This window comes from Periplaneta americana, chromosome 5 (assembly GCF_040183065.1).
Source record: "Periplaneta americana isolate PAMFEO1 chromosome 5, P.americana_PAMFEO1_priV1, whole genome shotgun sequence".
NCBI lineage: Eukaryota > Metazoa > Arthropoda > Insecta > Blattodea > Blattidae > Periplaneta > Periplaneta americana.
Window position 1 is genome coordinate 8,192,880 of NC_091121.1, and position 20,494 is coordinate 8,213,373.

General features: G+C 35.3%; 1 protein-coding gene across 2 annotated transcripts in view; it reads right to left on the minus strand.

The window, feature by feature from the left end:
• LOC138699446 (C-Maf-inducing protein-like) overlaps positions 1–20,494 on the minus strand; it is a 900,368-nt gene that overhangs the window by 55,384 nt on the left and 824,490 nt on the right. For both annotated transcript variants that reach the window (XM_069825318.1, XM_069825320.1), the window contains one exon: positions 17,603–17,692. In XM_069825318.1, the coding sequence (XP_069681419.1) occupies positions 17,603–17,692 (90 nt within the window). The remainder of the gene's footprint in view (positions 1–17,602; positions 17,693–20,494) is intronic.

Below are 20,494 nucleotides of genomic sequence, written 5' to 3' on the forward strand. Positions count from 1 at the left end.
TGTATTTATTGGTTTGAATTAAGTTACTTACTGTATTTAGTAAAGTGTCCTTGTAAATTTTATGTTATATTATTGACTAAGACCACACCGTACACGAGCCTGACTCTTACGGTAGTGGCTAGAAACATTTTTATTTTATAAATGCAATTTGTACTCACTAGGTAGCTAGTTAAAATATATAAAATAAAAAAATTAAAGTTTGCTCCCGTCACTTCATGTGACGTGGAAATAAGTTTCCTTCGTTTCAAATCATGTTTAACTAACAGACGAAGAATTTATGGGTTCGAAAATCTTCGAATGCATGTAGTCATACACTGTAATGAAATGTACAGAGCAGAACTGTAAATTTGATGTATTTTGCATATTTATTTATATATATATGCTATAAAATTAGATGTTTCAACCTATCATAATATTATCATTATGTTGTTCCAGCCAGGAACCACTTTTATAGCAGACCTGACAGTACCTACGTGCTGGAAGCGGGAGTTTGTTGACATTGAAGTCCGGTCGCTTAGCCACGTTCAAAGACACAAGTCCCCAAATTCCGAGCTTTGGTAATGATATTTGAATATGACTCAGAATTTATTTTTGTGATGTCCAAGGAGAAACAGTCTCTCAGATGTGAATTAGTAAATCATGATCGTGCTTTGTTCTAGAGATATTTCATAAGTAAGAGTTTCTTCGCATAGGCTGGTTGCCCCTAACATAGCCAGACATTTTAAAGAAACACTCCGCATTAAAGAAGTCCTTTTTTATCTTCTTTTTCCTTAAATACTATGAATGTCTCCTTTAAAAACAAATATTTTAGCGCTAAGGACGGGATATCTATCAATTAAAATCCCTGCGAGGGGCCATATTATTGTCTTGAATAATCTTGATTTTTCTGATTATGTCCACACTGAATTGAAAAGTGTTGTACACCATGAAACACGAGAAGGTCTACTAGAGAGCTAAAATAATATATTATTATGGATTGATAGAAACACTGTTTCGGTTGTACAAAAAGTTTGAATCGAAAAAAGGACATCAGAAGCGCTCGTGCTGGCGACCACATTTTTATTTACATGATGAGAGCACCAAATATCATTAACTCTTTCTTACCTATAGATACCATATGGCAATAATTAACTTTATAGCATTTATATACTTGTGTGTTACATATGAAGGTAAATTTTGCTGGATAACTTCTATTTCAATACATTTTCATCAATACAGTTTTGTTTCAAATGTTGCCACTCCCGTAACTTGGTCACTTAATTAGTCCTAATACAGCTATTTGTTTCAACATGGATTGCTTGTAAATTTAATTTGGGTTAGAAAGGGTTAAAAGAGCACCAGGTTGAGGACACCTGCTCTACAGGGTTGAAGTTGATATAACAGATTGAAAGGAACGCTAGAGCACATTGAAACGAATAAAAAACATGAAATACGTTTTGTGATTAAATTCACAGTTAATTATAGAATTAAGTTGTAAGTTTTAGATGTCTGGCAACACCGCAGCTAACCTCTGTAGCCCATGATTACGACAGCCTGATATTACACGGACACACTGACAGGCCGCGATAAATGTGTCTGATTTGGCATATTCGTCTCCGGATATCGTTCTACATAAAGCTTTGGAGCTGCATCGCGATTACGTCTTGTTTCGCAACGTAAATTTTGGCATTGCGATACACGATACAAACCCACACCGAATACAGTACTGGTTCTCCTAGTAAATACTTGTGTAAGAGGGAAACGAACCTGGCCTGTCAGACATTACGGTGAACTTCTTCCTCACTCCCTCTAACTGCAATGTTGCATCTCCTTGCATTGTACTCTAAATTAAAATGTGTAATTTTAATCAAATTTATGGGAAAACCGTTCGCTCTATTGAAGGGATAAATAATTCTTCTTAAGATTTTCCAATCAAATGGACAAAAATCACAATCCTACTCGCAATAGTTATTGAATTAGTGGGTGTTAAACATTTGGCACAAAAATATTTATTTCTGAAAAAAAAAAAACTACGAACTTTTTGTATGAAATATGAGGAATGCATTTGAAAATATGTGTAGTTATTCACTTCACTCTATTTAAGGAAGTTATAGACTATTAACCAGGCATGTATTATAAACAAGCATCACAGAGTATGAAAATAATTTTATACTCGACCATGCCGAAATATAGTAATTATACACCTGGTAGCAGTCCTTTATTGCATGTCATTAAAGTACACCTATTCATTAAAGTTCAGGTTTTCAATTATTCTCGAATATGCAATCGAAAGAAAAACGAGGGTACGTCACGGAGGCTGGAAATCCAATACTGTCGCAGAAGGTTATGTTCTGTTACTATAATAATTAGCGTTAATTGTAAATAATATTCAAATGAATTCAATTTGTCATCTCGTTTTTCAATTCTAAATAAATTTCCAGGTTATATCAAAATTAGTTCATGTTACATTACATCAAGGTCAATGACATTATTGTTCCTCGGAAAAAAATCAATATTTTCGCGTCTGCGCACATCTTACGAGCTATGAACAAGGTCACTTCCGATCTTCTGTCAGATACAAATAAAATGAATACTCCTGAATAATTTCAAGTTAGAAATATGGTCGAGCATAAAAAGTCGTATGAAACTTGCCTATAATGGTGATTAAGACGCTCGTATGAAAATTATGAAACTCGCTTGCGCTCGTTTCATGAACAAGCATACTCGCGTCTTAATTACTATCATTATAGGCTCGTTGCATAATATAGGGGAGAGTCGGGTAGTATCGGACATCGGGTAATATCGGACAGTGAGTTTCTTTCATCTACCACACGATGATAGTACCTGATTGACATGGTTACGTTTCTGTGATGTCGCACAGAGAAACGTAACCATGTCATTCAGGTACTACCATATGGTGGTAGATGAAAGAAACGCACTGTCCGATACTACCCGATGTCCGATACTACCCGACTCTCCCCTACTATTATACGTAAATATTAACATGTATTATTAATATAAGGTACGTAAGTTATGTAGCTAGCTATGCAATAAGACCTATGGTATTTACAAAATTATTTGAAGACTTACCTTTTTAACATTACCAACGTAGAGCGCAAGATAAACTGTAATAATGTAGAACAATATGTACTTCAGTATGAATGAAAGAAATAATTTATAAAATTAACACTTTAAATTATGCATAAATCAAGTTTGTATTGAACGTCTAAGGAAGAACGCAGTGATGATATTGTAGACAGAATTTATAACAAATTGATAAGTACTATATTAGCAGCCTACGATGATGAAAATGGTTTTGCGAAATGGTATCTATAGCAATAAACTACATTGTCTTTTCTTGAGCAATAAATGTAATTCAGTTTCCAAGACAACTGCAATTAAGAGAACCCAACAATTATTTCCTAGCTTAATTGCTACATATTTTTAAAGTTAACAGCCTATAAAATTAAGGGATTTAAGTAGACAATACTTCTGGTTATGATTTTGTTATGATTTTATTAAATCGTGGTTGTTGGAAGGAAAAAGTGTAGGCCTAGACTGTGTTAGTGACACGGTCGCGGGTTTTTGGCGTGATAACGTCAAAGAACAGCTATCTTATAAAATTACACGTTTATTATTATGGTTATTAGTATTATAGACATCCATATTGGAAAGTTTGCGGGTTCGATCCCGGGCCAGGTCGATGGCATTTTTTTTAATTTAACTAATTTATTTAATACTGTAACGTTTTATTGGTAACAACAATGTAATTTATTCGTCACAACAATAATTCCTTTCTACAATTCGCCTTAAACGCTCTCGTCAACAATTGGATTTTCACTCAACATAGTATTCGTTAGTGCACTCCACTGACGACAATGACAATTTACTTTGACTATTACGAACAACAATGAACTATTCATCTTAACTAATATTTACAAAGCACTATTTACAAATCAGAACTATCAGTTCTCACTTCACAGTTCTTCTAGCTCAGTCACTCGAGTTCACAGTATCTCGAACCACCGACCTTCAGAGACAGTTCACTGTACTCGAACTCAGGTCCCTCCAACTGCGGTCCACTGCACTCGAACTCAGGTCCCTCCAACTGCGGTCCAGTGCACTCGAACTCAGGCCTTCGGATGCTGATACAGTTGCGGACCCACACTCGAGTCGAACTCCGATACACAAGACTGGCTTGCTTGCTCTGGCTTTCTCACTGACTGGCTGACTAATCAACTGAAAAACTGCTCGAGTTCGCTATCTTTTCTTCTTTTATAGCGAAATCATAGTTGCGAGAAATTTCTACAGGTGTGCAGAGAATTATCTGGATATCTCCACTTCGTCGCACTTCTCCAAGAGTCGGGAGGGTCCGACCCCCCCCCCCTTTTCCGTACGCAGCAGTTGCGCGCGCGCACTCTACCTCGTCGGGTAGGCCCTTTCCCCTCTCGCCGCGGGCCGTCCCTCAGTGCTCCGTGAAGCCTGCGCGATCTGCTTTCTTGTGGGACGCTGGTCGTGAGTTCGAATCTCACGTCGCTGTCACAATACTTTACATTTCAGCTACATTAGGCACTGCAGCCCGAAAGAGTAGAAGCTCGTGCTCGGGCGCAATTCAGATCAGTTATACAAAATACGTGGTACAGTCATTATGTTCTAAGACTTGACGCCTAGAGGTTAGGCTTCCACAAGAATCTGGATGTATCACAAGATGCCGCATAACTTGGCGTACATTTAAACAGAACCACATCCTCCCTCAAAATAGTCTCCGTTGGCCGTTATGCACGTTTGCCAACGTTGGTATAGCTGCTGGAACACCGTTGAAAGATGTTGGCAGGAAGGTCCCGTATGGCTTCTCTTGTGGCAGTCATGACCTCTTCGGAAGAATGAAATCTACGCCCGCGTAGGCTTGCTTTCATGCGAGGAAAGAGAAAAACATCGCATGGTGCGAGATCAGGTGAGTATGGAGAGTGTGGAAGAACTGTCACCTGTTGTCTTGCAAGTTCCTCTTGGACAAGGACAGAGCGATGTGCAGGGGCGTTGCCATGTAGCAACAGCCAATTCTTTGTACGCCATAGCTCAGGTCGCTTACGGCGAATTGAATCTCGTAAACGGCCAAGGATCTCTTTGTAGCGGGTTTTGTTCACAGTTGCACCTTCTGGGATGAATTCCATGTGAACAATTCCATTTGAATAAAAAAACAGTTCAAGCATCACCATGCCTTTTGACCTGTCTTGTCGCGGTTTTTTCTGTCGTGTGATAACGGCGTTTTCCAGGTGGCGGAATGTCGTTTCAGTTGCGGATCGTAAAGGAAACACCAAGTTTCGTCTCCAGTTATTATCCGGTTGAGAAACGTCGGATCATCGTCAGCACTACTGATGAGGTCACCACAAATCGTCATGCGATCATCACGTTGGTCTTGCGACAGGATTCGTGGCACATTGTGCTGGGTAATACGAGACATGTTCAGGTCATCAGACAGAATTTTGTAGCAAGTACCATGGCTGACCCCTACTGTTGCTGCGATATCGTCTACCGATTGGGAGCGGTTAGGACGCACCAACGTTGCAACTTCTTGGATCTTGCGTTCAGTTCGAATTGTTTGTGGCCGACCAGTACGCACATCATCTTCCAAACTGTCTCTTCCTTGCAAAAAACGTCGGTGCCACCTAAACACAACACTGCGACAAACTGCGTCCTCACCGTAGACTTGCTGCATCATTTGAAACGTTTCGGCAGCAGTTTTGCCTAATTTCTGGCAGAACTTGATGTTTGCCCGTTGCTCAAACTGTGACATCTCGGGTTCCGACGTGCGCATTCAAATCACCGTCACAACAAAGACCGTAGCTCTGCTTACAGTGCATGCAATCAACTGTCTCTTGTTGGGTCGAGAGACTAACTGACAAGGCATCATACCACGGCGCCACCTATGCGCTATAGTGCACCACAACGCCACTATGCGCTCAGTATTAGAACTTAATGACTGTACCACGTATTAGTAGAACTCACATGGTTTTTGGTATAATAGTTTACCAGCTGATGTAAAAGATACAAATAACATTATTAAATTTAGGAAATATATTAACAAGATGTTAATGCAACTGTGGGCTCATGGTCTAGAGGACGCGTTTCAAATCTTAAATAATGAAATAATATTCCATTGACTCTTAAATTTATATTTTAAGTATGCATACTTTTTCACTATGTCTATGTATTTTTTATGCCTCTGACAGTACCGTCCGTCCGTCCGTCCATCCATCCATCCATCCATCCAGTGATATACTAATATGCCTTTCAAGAAGAGAAACTAAAAATATTTACGAGATTGGTTGAAATAATTAATAACATAGACATAATTTTGAGTTCGCCATTTTGATTTTCTTCTCGTTTGTTATGATGTGTTGAAGAATGAATAAATAGTAAAATACGTGAAAATGAATGTTTATGTCCTAACCATTATTGTAAACATTACGGCTATTCCATATGAAATCGATCAGTAAAAAACCTCGCATTTTTTAATACTCTAATTTTTTCCCTACTTATACAAGGTGCTGAGGGGAGTGAATTTTCAAAAATATACTATCGAAAGTCAAACGGTTTTCGTATTATTGAGCAACAAATTTAGCGTATTTTATAAAAACAAGCCTCTTTCAGCGCTCAGAACTCTGGAACCATTTACTGCAGAATATTGTACGAGAGCTTATTTTGAAGCTGACATTTGGTAGGTTATGATAAGAAGTAATCCTTATTTTTATTGTACACAGAGAGACAGACAATCTGATTTTACTTGCTTTTAGGCTTTTTGGCCATTTGTAAAAATGTAAAAAAATATTGAGAAAAAACCTTGCATTATTAAGAGGGATTCGGCATTGTTTGCTTAGTGGCTCGGCAATAAGTTTCGAGGGTATTAAATAGATTATTTTCACACGCCTAGATTTGAACGGCACAGTACCGCACGCACTGGCCGAGAGCTAAAGATAAGCGAGCGTTGGGCATCATTTTACTCCTGTGTTTATGAAAATCTGTGATAAAGCTAGCCCAGCTATGCGCTACTAGACGAAACATCACTTGTGTCTCCTGGTCTTGCTTATCTCGGCTAGCTCCCGCCTCACAGTCAGCTGGTTAGTTCACGCGCGTACTATTTATTTTCTTTATTTGATATTTTCAATACTTTCTTATCAACGTACCACCAGTAAAAAATATGTGTTTATTTGTACTTTCAATGCGGAATCTAACCATATATTTTAAAAATATTTTTTGTGGCCAAAGGCGTCTTAACGAAGAAAAATCTAAATTTATCAATTTCCATAAAAAGTAAGAAACACTGTTTACATGTCAATATAAACTTTAATTTCTCAGCATCAAAATAAACCATGATTTTGATCATTGTTGCAAGGGTTTCGGAGCCACAACAGTTTAAATTTGCTAATTTTATGAAAATACGATAAATTTAAATATTATTAATTTAAACACTATGAAGTTCTGATGCCTCAAACTTTGCACAAAGCATTGTATCACAGCTGTCTACGGACAGAAAAAGTTTCGTTGTATTTAAAAACTGCAAGGTCAATTTTCTCTAGATATCGGTCGATTTCAGATGGAATAGCCCTTACGGTATTACCGTAAAAAAACCTATAAAACCTAACCTATTTATTTATACAAATCCTAAAACGAAGGTTTATTGAACCTAAAATCCGGGCTCTAGTCAGAATTGCAATGCAATTTAAAGGATTCGTTGAACGTATTTGTGGCTTGTGGAGCAGCTGGACGGAGCTACATACTAAATCTTGAGAAAAGAGTTACGTTGACAACTAATTTCGTTTGTACACACAGGATTAACATAAACTCTAGTTTAAATTACGCTCCGACCACATTGCATCTAGTAATATGTAATGAACGTACCCCTAAATAGAGAACAATGGCGCAATTCTCTCTCGAATTACGTACTAGGATTAAGCGGTTTCGTAGAAAGAGACAAAGCATATATAAAGGTTACCGGATGTATCGGATGTAGGTTATCTTGAAGTTATTTTCTTCGCAATCGATCAACTCAACAATTACTAGTACTGATTGGATAAGATTTATTTCTGTCATTAATCAAATACATGGATAAGAAATAGGCATTGTCAAAAGATAGATAAAAACATTATAATTTCATTTTTTTTTTAAATCAGTGGCTGAAATCTTGTTTAACAGAAATTCATTTACAGTATAATAAGCTTTTGTTTTTAACCGTTTAGAAATTATTTTAAAAACCGTGTTTAAAGGTAATTCTCTTACTGTTTGTGGAAGATTGTTAAAGAATTTAACTTGTAAATGTTTATGACTTTATTTATTTTTATTGCTATTTATTTATTTATTTATTTTTATTACTAGTAAGTTTGAAATGAATACAAATGTCGGTTTCTGGTTTATCTAATTATGGAAATCCTACTTAATTGTAATCTAATACTAATATGTATACTAATGTGTTTATTTTTATTTTTACTGTGTACATTCTTTTTTATTGAATTATCGGCTTCTGTTTTTATGTGATTCGTATTTGATTCTAACAACATTAATATGTATTCCACTATGTTTATTTTTATTTTATGAGGTAAATTTTTATGTAACTACCTCTTTTGATCTCATTATGTACCTAAATTGTATCAGTATGTAATTACTTAATTCCGATCCAGTTTTATGTTCAACTATGTAAGGAAATTTTAATCCTGGTTGAGTGTAAGAGAAGGCCTTAAGGCCTTAACTCTGCCAGGTTAAATAAAGCCACTATTATTATTATTATTATTATTATTATTATTATTATTGTTAAATACAATGAAAGATAAACTAGCCCACTACTGAAAGAGTAAGACTCGTGCTCAGGAGGGGATTCCAATACAGACAAAAATAAAATTAAAATTGAGAGTGAATACAGATTAAATAGTGTTTAATATGTTTAAACCCAAACTATAAATCCAATACATTTTTTTTTTATATTTTTATTAATTTGGAGAGGATTCGTGGTTGAAATATTATTGGAATAAAATTTGTTTAATAATCTGGGACCTTGACTCATGCTATGATAAAAAGCTGCATTGGTTTTACATTTTGGTTCAGACAAACGCAGAGAATTCATATTTTTAGTTCTATATTTATGTATATACCTTTCAAAGTTATTAAAATTTCTATGAAAATATTTTAATAATATAAAATAATACATTTGTTTAATGTTGAAAACTTTGAAGTGTTTAAACAACAATTTAGTTGGGTAATCTTTCTGCTATTTTAAACAAATTTTTAATACTTTTTTCTGTAGTAAAATTAACGGATAAAGGTTGGATTTATAAGTTCCACCGCAACCAATAATACCGTACATAAATATAGATTGAAATAATGCTAAATAAATTACACGTAAACAGTTAATTGACAAAATATTTCTTAGAATAACAAAGTAAGAAAATGTTTTACGTAATTTATTACAAATATAATGAATATGATTATTCCATTTTAAATGATTATCAATAATTATACCTAAGTATTTAGCCTCATTAACTTCATTAATAACTGAGCAATTGCAGTTTATATCGGAACAATCAGAATTATGCATTTTAATTTGTAGTAGAGATGAAATTGGTTTATTGCCTTTATTATTTAAAGAAAATGGAATAGCTATTGTTTGATCTTTATTAATTACAACTGAATTTAAATTGAACCATTTTTTTATTAATTTTAAGCCGCAATTTCCATTATAATAAGCATCAGCATGATAAATGGGAATCACGAAAATCGAAGTCAGGACTGCCGAGCCTTGGGATCGAACACAGGATCTTCCGAATACAAGACAGTCGTGTTCGGTAAATGGAAGTACAGTACAGTAATTGTTAAAATTCTAGGACTTTTTAGCAGTACTATACTGTGTTTCATTTTAATTATGTATATACAAGGTGGAAGTGAAATAGCCTTGCAGATTTCCAGAGCGAATAGCTCATGATGTATGTAATAAAAAACTATAATATCATTTTGGTGGAAAGTTCATATTTTTTTTTCAGAAAAAAAAATGTTTTTCACCAAATGTTTAACAACAACTTCTTATTCGGTAACTATTGCGAGTAGGATCGTGATTTTTGTCCATATCGACAGGAAATCCAATAAAGAATAATTTATCCCTCTGGCGTATTTCAATAGCGTGTACAGTTTTCATGTAAATTTAATTTTCAAAAACCTCTAATTTCAAGCCACTGCACGATACCAACTCACCTACCGAGACACACCGAGTTCGTTAACCTTTTACATCTGTATCACGAGCAGTGTGTGTTAGCCGCGATGTTGCCGGACTGCTGGAACTTCAAACTCAATTTTCTAATTAATCGTGCATTTAATCACAAAACGTAATATAGGTTTTCTATGTAATTTGAAATAGTTTGCATGATGAGTATGATCAATTTCTGTATATCACAACTGGTTGAATTGTTTATGCCTTAAATTTAATTAACTTACTTGTTTTGTATTATACATATAGCTCAACTTATTTATTTATTTATTTATTTATTATTTTGCTAATAATTGTAACATAAAATATAAAATATACAGAAAAACTTTAGCTCGCCCCTGAAAGAGTAGAACTCGTGCTCAGGGGCGGATTCCTGAATTGAAATTAATAATTGAATCGCTCCATGCAGAAAGGGCTTCAGTCACAAATTTTGAAAAAAAACGAGATATCGATGGAAATCATATCTTTATGGATGGTTCCATCAGCCTGTGCAAAAAGGAATTCAGTCCAATGCTTGGAAAGACAGAAACTGAAGCGTCAGGCTGAGAGTTATATGCAGAAAGGAATACAAAGTACAGACTGTTTTCCTTAGTTTTCTCAAAACGAGGTCTAATGGACTGAAGCCCTTTCTGCATGGGGCGATTCAATTATACAATACAATTTGTCTCATGTGTACTGTGTGCAATTATAGTATATAAATTTAAATTTACAATTTTTCAATTTTTATAAAATCCATACATAACTTTTTAAATTTAATACTAGAACTATTAGAATTGACAAGGTTAGGATATTTAAATATAAATTTGTTATATATTCTTGGGCCTAAATTACTACTATGATTAAATACTGTAGCAGTGTTGCATTTTGGTTCAGACAATCTTAAAGAATTCATACCTTTTGTTTCATAACTATGAGAATACAATTCAAAATTATTTCGATTTTTATGTATGAATTTTATTAATACAATATAATAAATTTGTCTTACGTTAAGTACATTAAAGTCTAGAAACAAATTTTGAGATGGAAAATCAATAGGTTTATGAAGACATATTTTAATTATTTTCTTCTGTAATAAATAAAGTGGATTAAAATTGGATTTAAATGAGCTACCCCATCCTATAATTCCATACATAATTACCGACTGAAATAAAGTTAAATATATTGTACGTAATGATGTACATATGGATGATCGTTTGCGTTTGTAAATTTAATAATCTGATTGGCTATGTATTGTATACTTTTAGTAGAGCCATCGATGTAGCTCAGTCGGCAGACTCGCTGGGCTGCTGATCCGGAGCTGCGTTCGGGTTAGGGTTGGATCCCACTTTGGTCTTTGGTTTCTTCCGAGGTTTTCCACAGCAGTGGGACTGAAGCCGGATAGTCTATGGCATCAACCCCCTTGATTTGATTACCTGGTTGGGTTTTTCCGAGGTTTTCCCCAACCAAAAGGCAAATGCCGGGTAATATTTTGGCGAATCATCGGACCTCACTTCATCTCACTACATCTCGCCAAAATATTGCACAAAATTGTAAAAATTGTAGACAATTACTAAATTGTAAAACTGTAAACATTTGTAAAAATTGTAATTGTAATATTGTAAAATTTTGACTTGTTCCACATCTTAAAGCTTCATTGCTCATGTAAGATCTATGGAATAGAATGCATGAATGAATGAATGAATGAATGAATGAATGAATGAATGAATGAATGAATAAGTGTACCCTATCGTCCCTTTCAATCTGCAAGATAATTTCACTTCCACCCTGTAGCACACACTCTATCATCAACGAGCCGCCACTGGTTTCTAGTCACAGCATAAGCTAAACCTAGAATTTTAACAAGCCACATTGAATTTTCAGCAGTCTCTTCGTCTTGATTCTTGAAAGCTAGGCAGTTCGTACACTGCCTGATACTGTTATCTGTGCAGCTTCTTCTTCTGCACTTTCCAGTGACACAAACGTCACTATCCCCTCCCACCAATTTCCTTCAGATGTACTATTTTATTTGGTACATGGACGTAAAAGCCCCACGTTCTCAAGACTGTGCGCTTTACTTTATCCGGAAGGAAATTCCAATCACATACCAACTTTTGAAATCACCGCAAGGCTCTTCCCCGTCATGCATTCCAAGATAGTGCCGCCACTCCGGTGTAACAGAAAACGTCTGTTTCTAACAAACCAGCTGGATTTTTATCGTTGTTCCCATCGTGACGAGCAAACTTCCATCCCCCATTTCTTAAACTCTATCAAAATAACTACACTCACAGCTGATCGGGTGTGTTTGGAAACATCTGAAATTCCTTATCCTTCACCTTGCTTCTCTCTTTTTCTTTGTATTGTATTGTATTGTATTTATTAACATCCCATGGTATTCATACATTGCTTTACAGCTAGAATATGGAACAAGTCAAAAAACTTAATACTATTATAAAGTCTTAATTTATAGTCACAGTCTAGATGAAATACATACAGACGAGATTTACAATATAGTCTACTAGTACAACACATAGTTTTAGTATCAATTTCATGAAGCGTTATTGAATGTCATGAATTCACTTACAGAATAGAAGGCGTGAGAAATCAGGTACTTCTTTAATTTGGCCCTAAATAATCTTATGTTTTGAGTTTCATTTTTTATATCGATAGGGAGGCTATTAAAAATTTTTACTGCCATATAACGCACTCCTTTTTGATAGCACGATAGACTTGCCGATGGAGTATGAAAGTCATTTTTTTGACGTGTATTTATGCTATGAACTGTTGAATTAGTTACAAAGTTTTCACGATTACATACGAGGAAGATTATTAATGGAAAGATATACTGACAAGCCATGGGCATTATTTGTAGTTTTTTGAAAATAGTCCTACAAGATTCCCTAGATTTGGCACCTACTATTATTCTAATTACTCTTTTTTGTAATAGGAATATACTGTTACTATCTGTGGAATTTCCCCAGAATATTATTCCAAAACTCATTACCGAGTGGAAGTATGCAAAGTATATTGTTTTTAAGGTATTGATATTTACTATCTTTTGCATAGATCTAATAGCAAAACAAGCTGAATTTAGTTTGGGGGTAATTTCTTTAATATGATTTTTCCAATTTAACACATTATCGATTTTTAAGCCAAGAAATTTGGTTGTCGTTGTTTCTAATAGGGATCTGTTGTTAATTATTGCGCTAGAAATTTGCGAGGTTGAATTTGCACAGGATTTAAATTGAATTATGTTAGTTTTGTTACAATTTAATACCAATTTATTGACTGAGAACCAGTCACATATTTTGAAGAGAATTTCCTCTGTTGAAGTTCTTCCATTCTCTTTGGCTTCTTTTCTATTTCTTTCACTTTCTTAGTCCGTTTGCCTGTTCTACCCTCCCTTACTGCTTTCTTCTACTATTCTTCCCTTGCTGTTCCCTTTTGTCCTGCTCTTACTCATCTATTATTTCTTCTCTCTCTCTCTCTCTCTCTCTCTCTCTCTCTCTCTCCTGCTCTTCCCCCAAACCTAGCATTTTTATGCTTTTGCATATCATTTTTCACATCCTCTTTATAATTCACCTTCTTCCTATCTAACCTTTATCCATTTTCTTTTCGCTCTCTCTCTTCTCCTATTATCTCTTGGACTTTTTGTTCCCTAATCTTTCTCTCCACCCCTTTACATATTTCTTTTATTTCACATTCTCCTTCCTGACCTCTATTATTCCTTTCCAATTCTCCTGGTTTTTTATTATTTTAATTTCGCCTTCCTTTCCCCCTTTCTCTCTTCTTCTTCTTTATTCTTTCTGATTTTCGTCTCTTCTTTCTCTCTATTTATCTCAAACTTTTTCTCTTTTCGTCTTTCTTCTTTACTCTTTATCCTCTTTCTCTCTATTTCTCTCAAACTTTTTCTTTCTTCTTCGTCTATCTTCTTCCTGCTTTCCCCTCTCTTCTTTATCCTCTTTCTCTCTATTTCTCTCAAACTTTTTCTTTCTTCTTCGTCTATCTTCTTCCTGCTTTCCCCTCTCTTCTTTATCCTCTTTCTCTCTATTTCTCTCAAACTTTTTCTTTCTTCTTCGTCTATCTTCTTCCTGCTTTCCCCTCTCTTCTTTATCCTCTTTCTCTCTATTTCTCTCAAACTTTTTCTTTCTTCGTCTATCTTCTTCCTGCTTTCCCCTCTCTTCTTTATCCTCTTTCTCTCTATTTCTCTCAAACTTTTTCTTTCTTCTTCGTCTATCTTCTTCCTGCTTTCCCCTCTCTTCTTTATCCTCTTTCTCTCTATTTCTCTCAAACTTTTTCTTTCTTCTTCGTCTATCTTCTTCCTGCTTTCCCCTCTCTTCTTTATCCTCTTTCTCTCTATTTCTCTCAAACGTTTTCTTTCTTCTTCGTCTATCTTCTTCCTGCTTTCCCCTCTCTTCTTTATCCTCTTTCTCTCTATTTCTCTCAAACTTTTTCTTTCTTCTTCGTCTATCTTCTTCCTGCTTTCCCCTCTCTTCTTCATCCTCTTTCTTTCCATTTATTCCAAACTTTTTCTGACTTCTTCGTCTCTCCTACCTTCACTTTTTCCTGTCTTTTTCTTTATTCATTCTATATTTCTCTGAAACATTTTCTCTCTTTTTCGTCTCTTCCTTCTTTTTGTATTCTTCTTTCTCCTCTTCTCAATTTTCCTCTTTTTTGTCCCGAATTTTTTCTCTCCTCTATGCCTCTTTCTTCCTTCTTGTCTTCTTCCTCATCGTTATCTATTTCTCCTTTTGCTCTCACCTCTTTCTTTCTTCTTTTCTTCTCTCAAACTTTCTCATCGTTCTCTATTTTTAGTTTATGCTCGACCATGCCGAAATGTAGTAATTATACACCTGGTAGCAGTCCTTTATTGCACGTCATTAAAGTACACCTATTCATTAAAGTTCAGGTTTTCGATTATTCTCGGATATGCAATCGAAAGACAACGAGGGAAACGTCACGGAGGCTGGAAATCCAATACTGTCGCAGAAGGTTATGTTCTGTTACTATAATAATTAGCGTTAATTGTAAATAATATTCACATAAATTCAATTTGTCATCTCGTTTTTCAATGTCGAATTCAATAACCAAGGTTATACCAAGACTAATGTTTGTCTTACTCTCTAGATTATATCAAGGTCGTTGCAAAAAATCAATACTTTCGCGTCTGCGCACACCTCACAATTTATGACGTAGGCTATTGCACTCACTCACATAACAATAACATGGATAGGCTACTTATGAATAATTTCGTTTCATAAACATCCTCGCGTCTTAATTACTACCATTACAGGCTTGTTGCATAATGCACTATTTTTTCTTCCTAAGTTTATCCCTTTCCCGTCTCTTCTTTCCTCTCACCTTCCTCTTCCTGTTCCTCTTCTTTCATTATATAACTTTTTCTCTCCGTTTCTATCTTTCTCTCTCTATTTTTCTGTTTTTGTTCCTCTTCTAATTTAGTTTTAACTTCTTTCTCTTTATTTTCATTTTATATTTTCTCTCACCTATCTTCTCCCTTCCCTCCATCCAATTCTCTTTTCTTTCCTTCATCTTTTTTACCTCTTTTTAGATATCTCGTCCCCAGTTGCATTTAATACTGAGCCAAGGAATTACAAGCTGAACGCCTGTATCCTGAACAGTGACGGGTACAAGAATAAACCTCAACCGGCAATATCACGTACTTTCATCAATGCTCTCTTTAAAAGGTACTATACCCTGTATATGGTGTGAGTTCTCTAGGTTCCTTTAATGTTTATAGATGCAGTATGTTCGGTTACTTTGTGATAATTTTTCTGATAAACAGTCGTTATCTAAGTCGTTGCGTTAAAATATGATCCAGTGAGATACATTTTCTTGGAAATTTTCCTAAAATGCTACATTTGAAGTAAGAAAATTTATACATTTACTTACTTACTTACAAATGGCTTTTAAGGAACCCGAAGGTTCATTGCCGCCCTCACATAAGCCCGCCAGCGGTCCCTATCCTGTGCAAGATTAATCCAGTCTCTATCATCATACCCCACCTCCCTCAAATCCATTTTAATATTATCCTCCCATTTACGTCTCGGCCTCCCTAAAGGTCTTTTTCCCTCCGGTCTCCCAACTAACACTCTATATGCATTTCTGGATTCGCCCATACGTGCTACATGCCCTGCCCATCTCAAACGTCTGGATTTTATGTTCCTAATTATGTCAGGTGAAGAATACAATGCGTGCAGTTCTGTGTTGTGTAACTTTCTCCATTCTCCTGTAACTTCATCCCTCTTAGCCCCAAATATTTTCCTTAGCACCTTATTCTCAAACACCCTGAAATTATGTTCCTCTCTCAGAGTGAGAGTCCAAGTTTCACAACCATACAGAAGAACCGGTAATATAACTGTTTTATAAATTCTAACTTTCAGATTTTTGGACAGCAGACTGGATGATAAGAGCTTCTCAACCGAATAATAACACGCATTTCCCATATTTATTCTGCGTTTAATTTCCTCCCGAGTGTCATTTATATTTGTTACTGTTGCTCCAAGATATTTGAATTTTTCCACCTCTTCGAAGGATAAATCTCCAATTTTTATATTTCCATTTCGTATAATATTCTGGTCACGAGACATAATCATATACTTTGTCTTTTCGGGATTTACTTCCAAACCGATCGCTCTACTTGCTTCAAGTAAAATTTCCGTGTTTTCCCTAATCGTTTGTGTATTTTCTCCTAACATATTCACGTCATCCGCATAGACAAGAAGCTGATGTAACCCGTTCAATTCCAAACTCTGCCTGTTATCCTGAACTTTCCTAATGGCATATTCTAGAGCGAAGTTAAAAAGTAAAGGTGATAGTGCATCTCCCTGCTTTAGCCCGCAGTGAATTGGAAAAGCATCAGATAGAAACTGACCTATACGGACTCTGCTGTATGTTTCACTGAGACACATTTTAATTAATCGAACTAGTTTCTTGGGAATACCAAATTCAATAAGAATATCATATAATACTTCCCTCTTGACCGAGTCATAAGCCTTTTTGAAATCTATGAATAACTGATGTACTGTACCCTTATACTCCCATTTTTTCTCCATTATCTGTCGAATACAAAAAATCTGATCAATAGTCGATCTTTTACGCCGAAAACCGCACTGATGATCTCCATTAATTTCATCTACGTACGGAGTTAATCTTCTCAAAAGAATATTGGACAAAATTTTGTACGACGTCAACAAAAGTGATATTCCTCGAAAGTTACCACAGTTGGTTTTGTCCCCCTTCTTAAAAGTAGGTACAATTATGGACTCCTTCCATTGTTCTGGTACAATTTCCTTTTCCCAAATAGCAAGATTACAATTCTTAAATTACAGTCTTTAGTCGCTACAAAACTATTTTGATTTACGACAGAGTTGAACTCACCTCGACTAGAAGTTCCGAGACGATCTCGATAGGAACATGGGTTACGCATTCATCTTGAAGCGGAGTGGAAGTGGCGAAGTCCACGAGACTCTGCAACACACAACACACAGATTTAGTCAAAACGCGCTTTCAATGTAATACAGCTGGAAACAACATTTTTACAACTGTCTTCTTCTTTCTTCTAACTTTTTACTGCATAGTTTGATGCTTAGTTTATTTTCACCATCTTTATTCCAAATGAGTTTTTCCCAATGCAATTTATAATCCCTTTTTTGTGGGGGGATTCTACAAGAAGTCTAACTTTAAAAATCAACAAAATAAACCAGTATAAAAATAAAATCTTGAAACAATTATACTTTACGACTGATTTATATCGCATTAGTACAAGCTATATTACAATACGGCATTATAGGATGGGGTAGTGTTTATAGTACCTCCCTCATGCCAATAACTCTGCTACAGAAGAAAATAATAAAAATATGTCTTCATAAACCTCTCGACTATCCTTCAGAATTGTATTCAGGATTTAAAGTATTTGACTTCCATCAAAATTTTAACAATGTCGATAGGCTACATAAAAACTGAAATATATTTAATTTATATTCACATAAATATAAAACCAAAAGATCAGCCAACATATGCTTGACAGTTCCTAAATGTACTACAGCTGATCCAAAGCTTTATAACAAGATAATAGCTAAATTCCCAAACATACATCCAGTCTGCTGTCAAAAAATCTGAAAGTTAGAATTTATAAACCAGTTATATTACCGGTTGTTCTTTATGGTTGTGAAACTTGGACTCTCACTTTGAGAGAGGAACCTGGGTTAAGGGTGTTTGAGAATAAGGTGCTTAGGAAAATATTTGGGGCTAAGAGGGATGAAGTTACAGGAGAATGGAGAAAGTTACACAACACAGAACTGCACGCATTGTATTCTTCACCTGACATAATTAGGAACATTAAATCCAGACGTTTGAGATGGGCAGGGCATGTAGCACGTATGGGCGAATCCAGAAATGCATATAGAATGTTAGTTGGGAGACCGGCGGGAAAAAGACCTTTAGGGAGGCCGAGACGTAGATGGGAAGATAATATTAAAATGGATTTGAGGGAGCTGGGATATGATCATAGAGAATGGATTAATCTTGCTCAGGATAGGGACCAATGGCGGGCTTATGTGAGGGCGGCAATGAACCTCCGGGTTCCTTAAAAGCCAGTAAGTAAGTGATGATGATGATGATGATGATAATAATAATAATAATAATAATAATAATAATAATAATAATGTTGTCCTCCATCTAGAAATTAGAGAAAGATCGACAGTCGGAATGTTTCAGACGGTCTCCATGGTAACTGTTCAAACAGACTACTCAGAAATGACCGGAAAAAGACAGGTTACCATGGAAACAACACACCGTGACCACGTGGTAGCCAGCTGATCAGAGTTGTAGCGCGTGGTGTGGATATAGCAGGCGTGTGTGTTCTATCGTGGTTGTTTCAATGTTGTTTTACCTTTTTTCACAAATATTGTTGTTTTAGTTTGGCCTACAATGTTTTAATGTAATCTGTAGCGCACATATTTAATATGCTTTGTCCTTTCCACAAAACCGGATGTGTGGAGGTTGGCACAAAAGGATCTGAATTTGGAATTGAAATATAAGCATGCAATATTTAGGTATATGGAAATAAAGGGTGTTGCATAAGCACCTCACGATTTAAAAGATGATTTTAAAACTCAAATACACGGCTTATTGACGCAGAAAGTACAGCATTTTATGCAGTTTATTTTAATTTCTAAATTACTCTTTGAAAATTATACCCCGATTTTGTAAACACTGTTCCAGCAAATTGTGAGATGCTTATGCTCCACTCAGTATATTTATCAATAAACTATTCGTAACAATACCTTTGTAGGCTTCCTTCACATGCAAATGCATTATTCTGTTATGCATTTATGCAGATTAAGATTTTAGTGTTGCATCAGTGATTATTATTATTATTATTATTATTATTATTATTATTATTATTATTATTATATTGCTGTTATTTTATTATTATTATTATTATTATTATATTACTAATATTATTATTATTTTATTATTATTATTAGTCTATTATTATTTTATTACTATTATTATTATATTATTATTATTATTATTATTATTATCATTATTATTATTTTAATTTGGTTATTTTACGACGCTGTATCAACATCTCAGGTTATTTAGCGTCTGAATGAAATGAAGGTGATAATGCCGGTGAAATGAGTCCGGGGTCCAGCACCGAAAGTTACCCAGCTCATATTGGGTTGAGGGAAAACCCCGGAAAAAACCTCAACCAGGTAACTTGCCCCAACCGGGATTCGAACCCGGGCCACCTTGTTTCGCGGCCAGACGCGCTGACCGTTACTCCACAGGTGTGGACTATTATTATTATTATTATTATTATTATTATTATTATTATTATTATAGAGAGTGATGGCGGATTAATAACTGGAATACATCTAATCCGCCATCACGTGAACAAAGATTGATGAAATAAATAAATAAATAAGTAAATAAATAAATATATAGATATGACTAATGCGAGGAAACAGAGGAACCCTGAGGAAAAACCTCAACTGTGGTCTTGTCCGCCATAAGTGTCATTACTATGGATTTTTCAATGAAAAATGCCGGGCTTAACTGGAACTTGAACTCGGACCGCTAGCTTAATAGGCTGAAGGTCTCATACCTAAGCCACCGCAGAGGACCAGCGATAATGAAAATTATAGTGAAATTTACGAGATTTGCTTCATATTTGGAGAAAGCTCTGAAAATGAAGAGTTTATTTCTAACTTTTGTAATTTGCACCTATAGTCGCGAAGCTGTTATTCCCGGCGTGACTCCTCC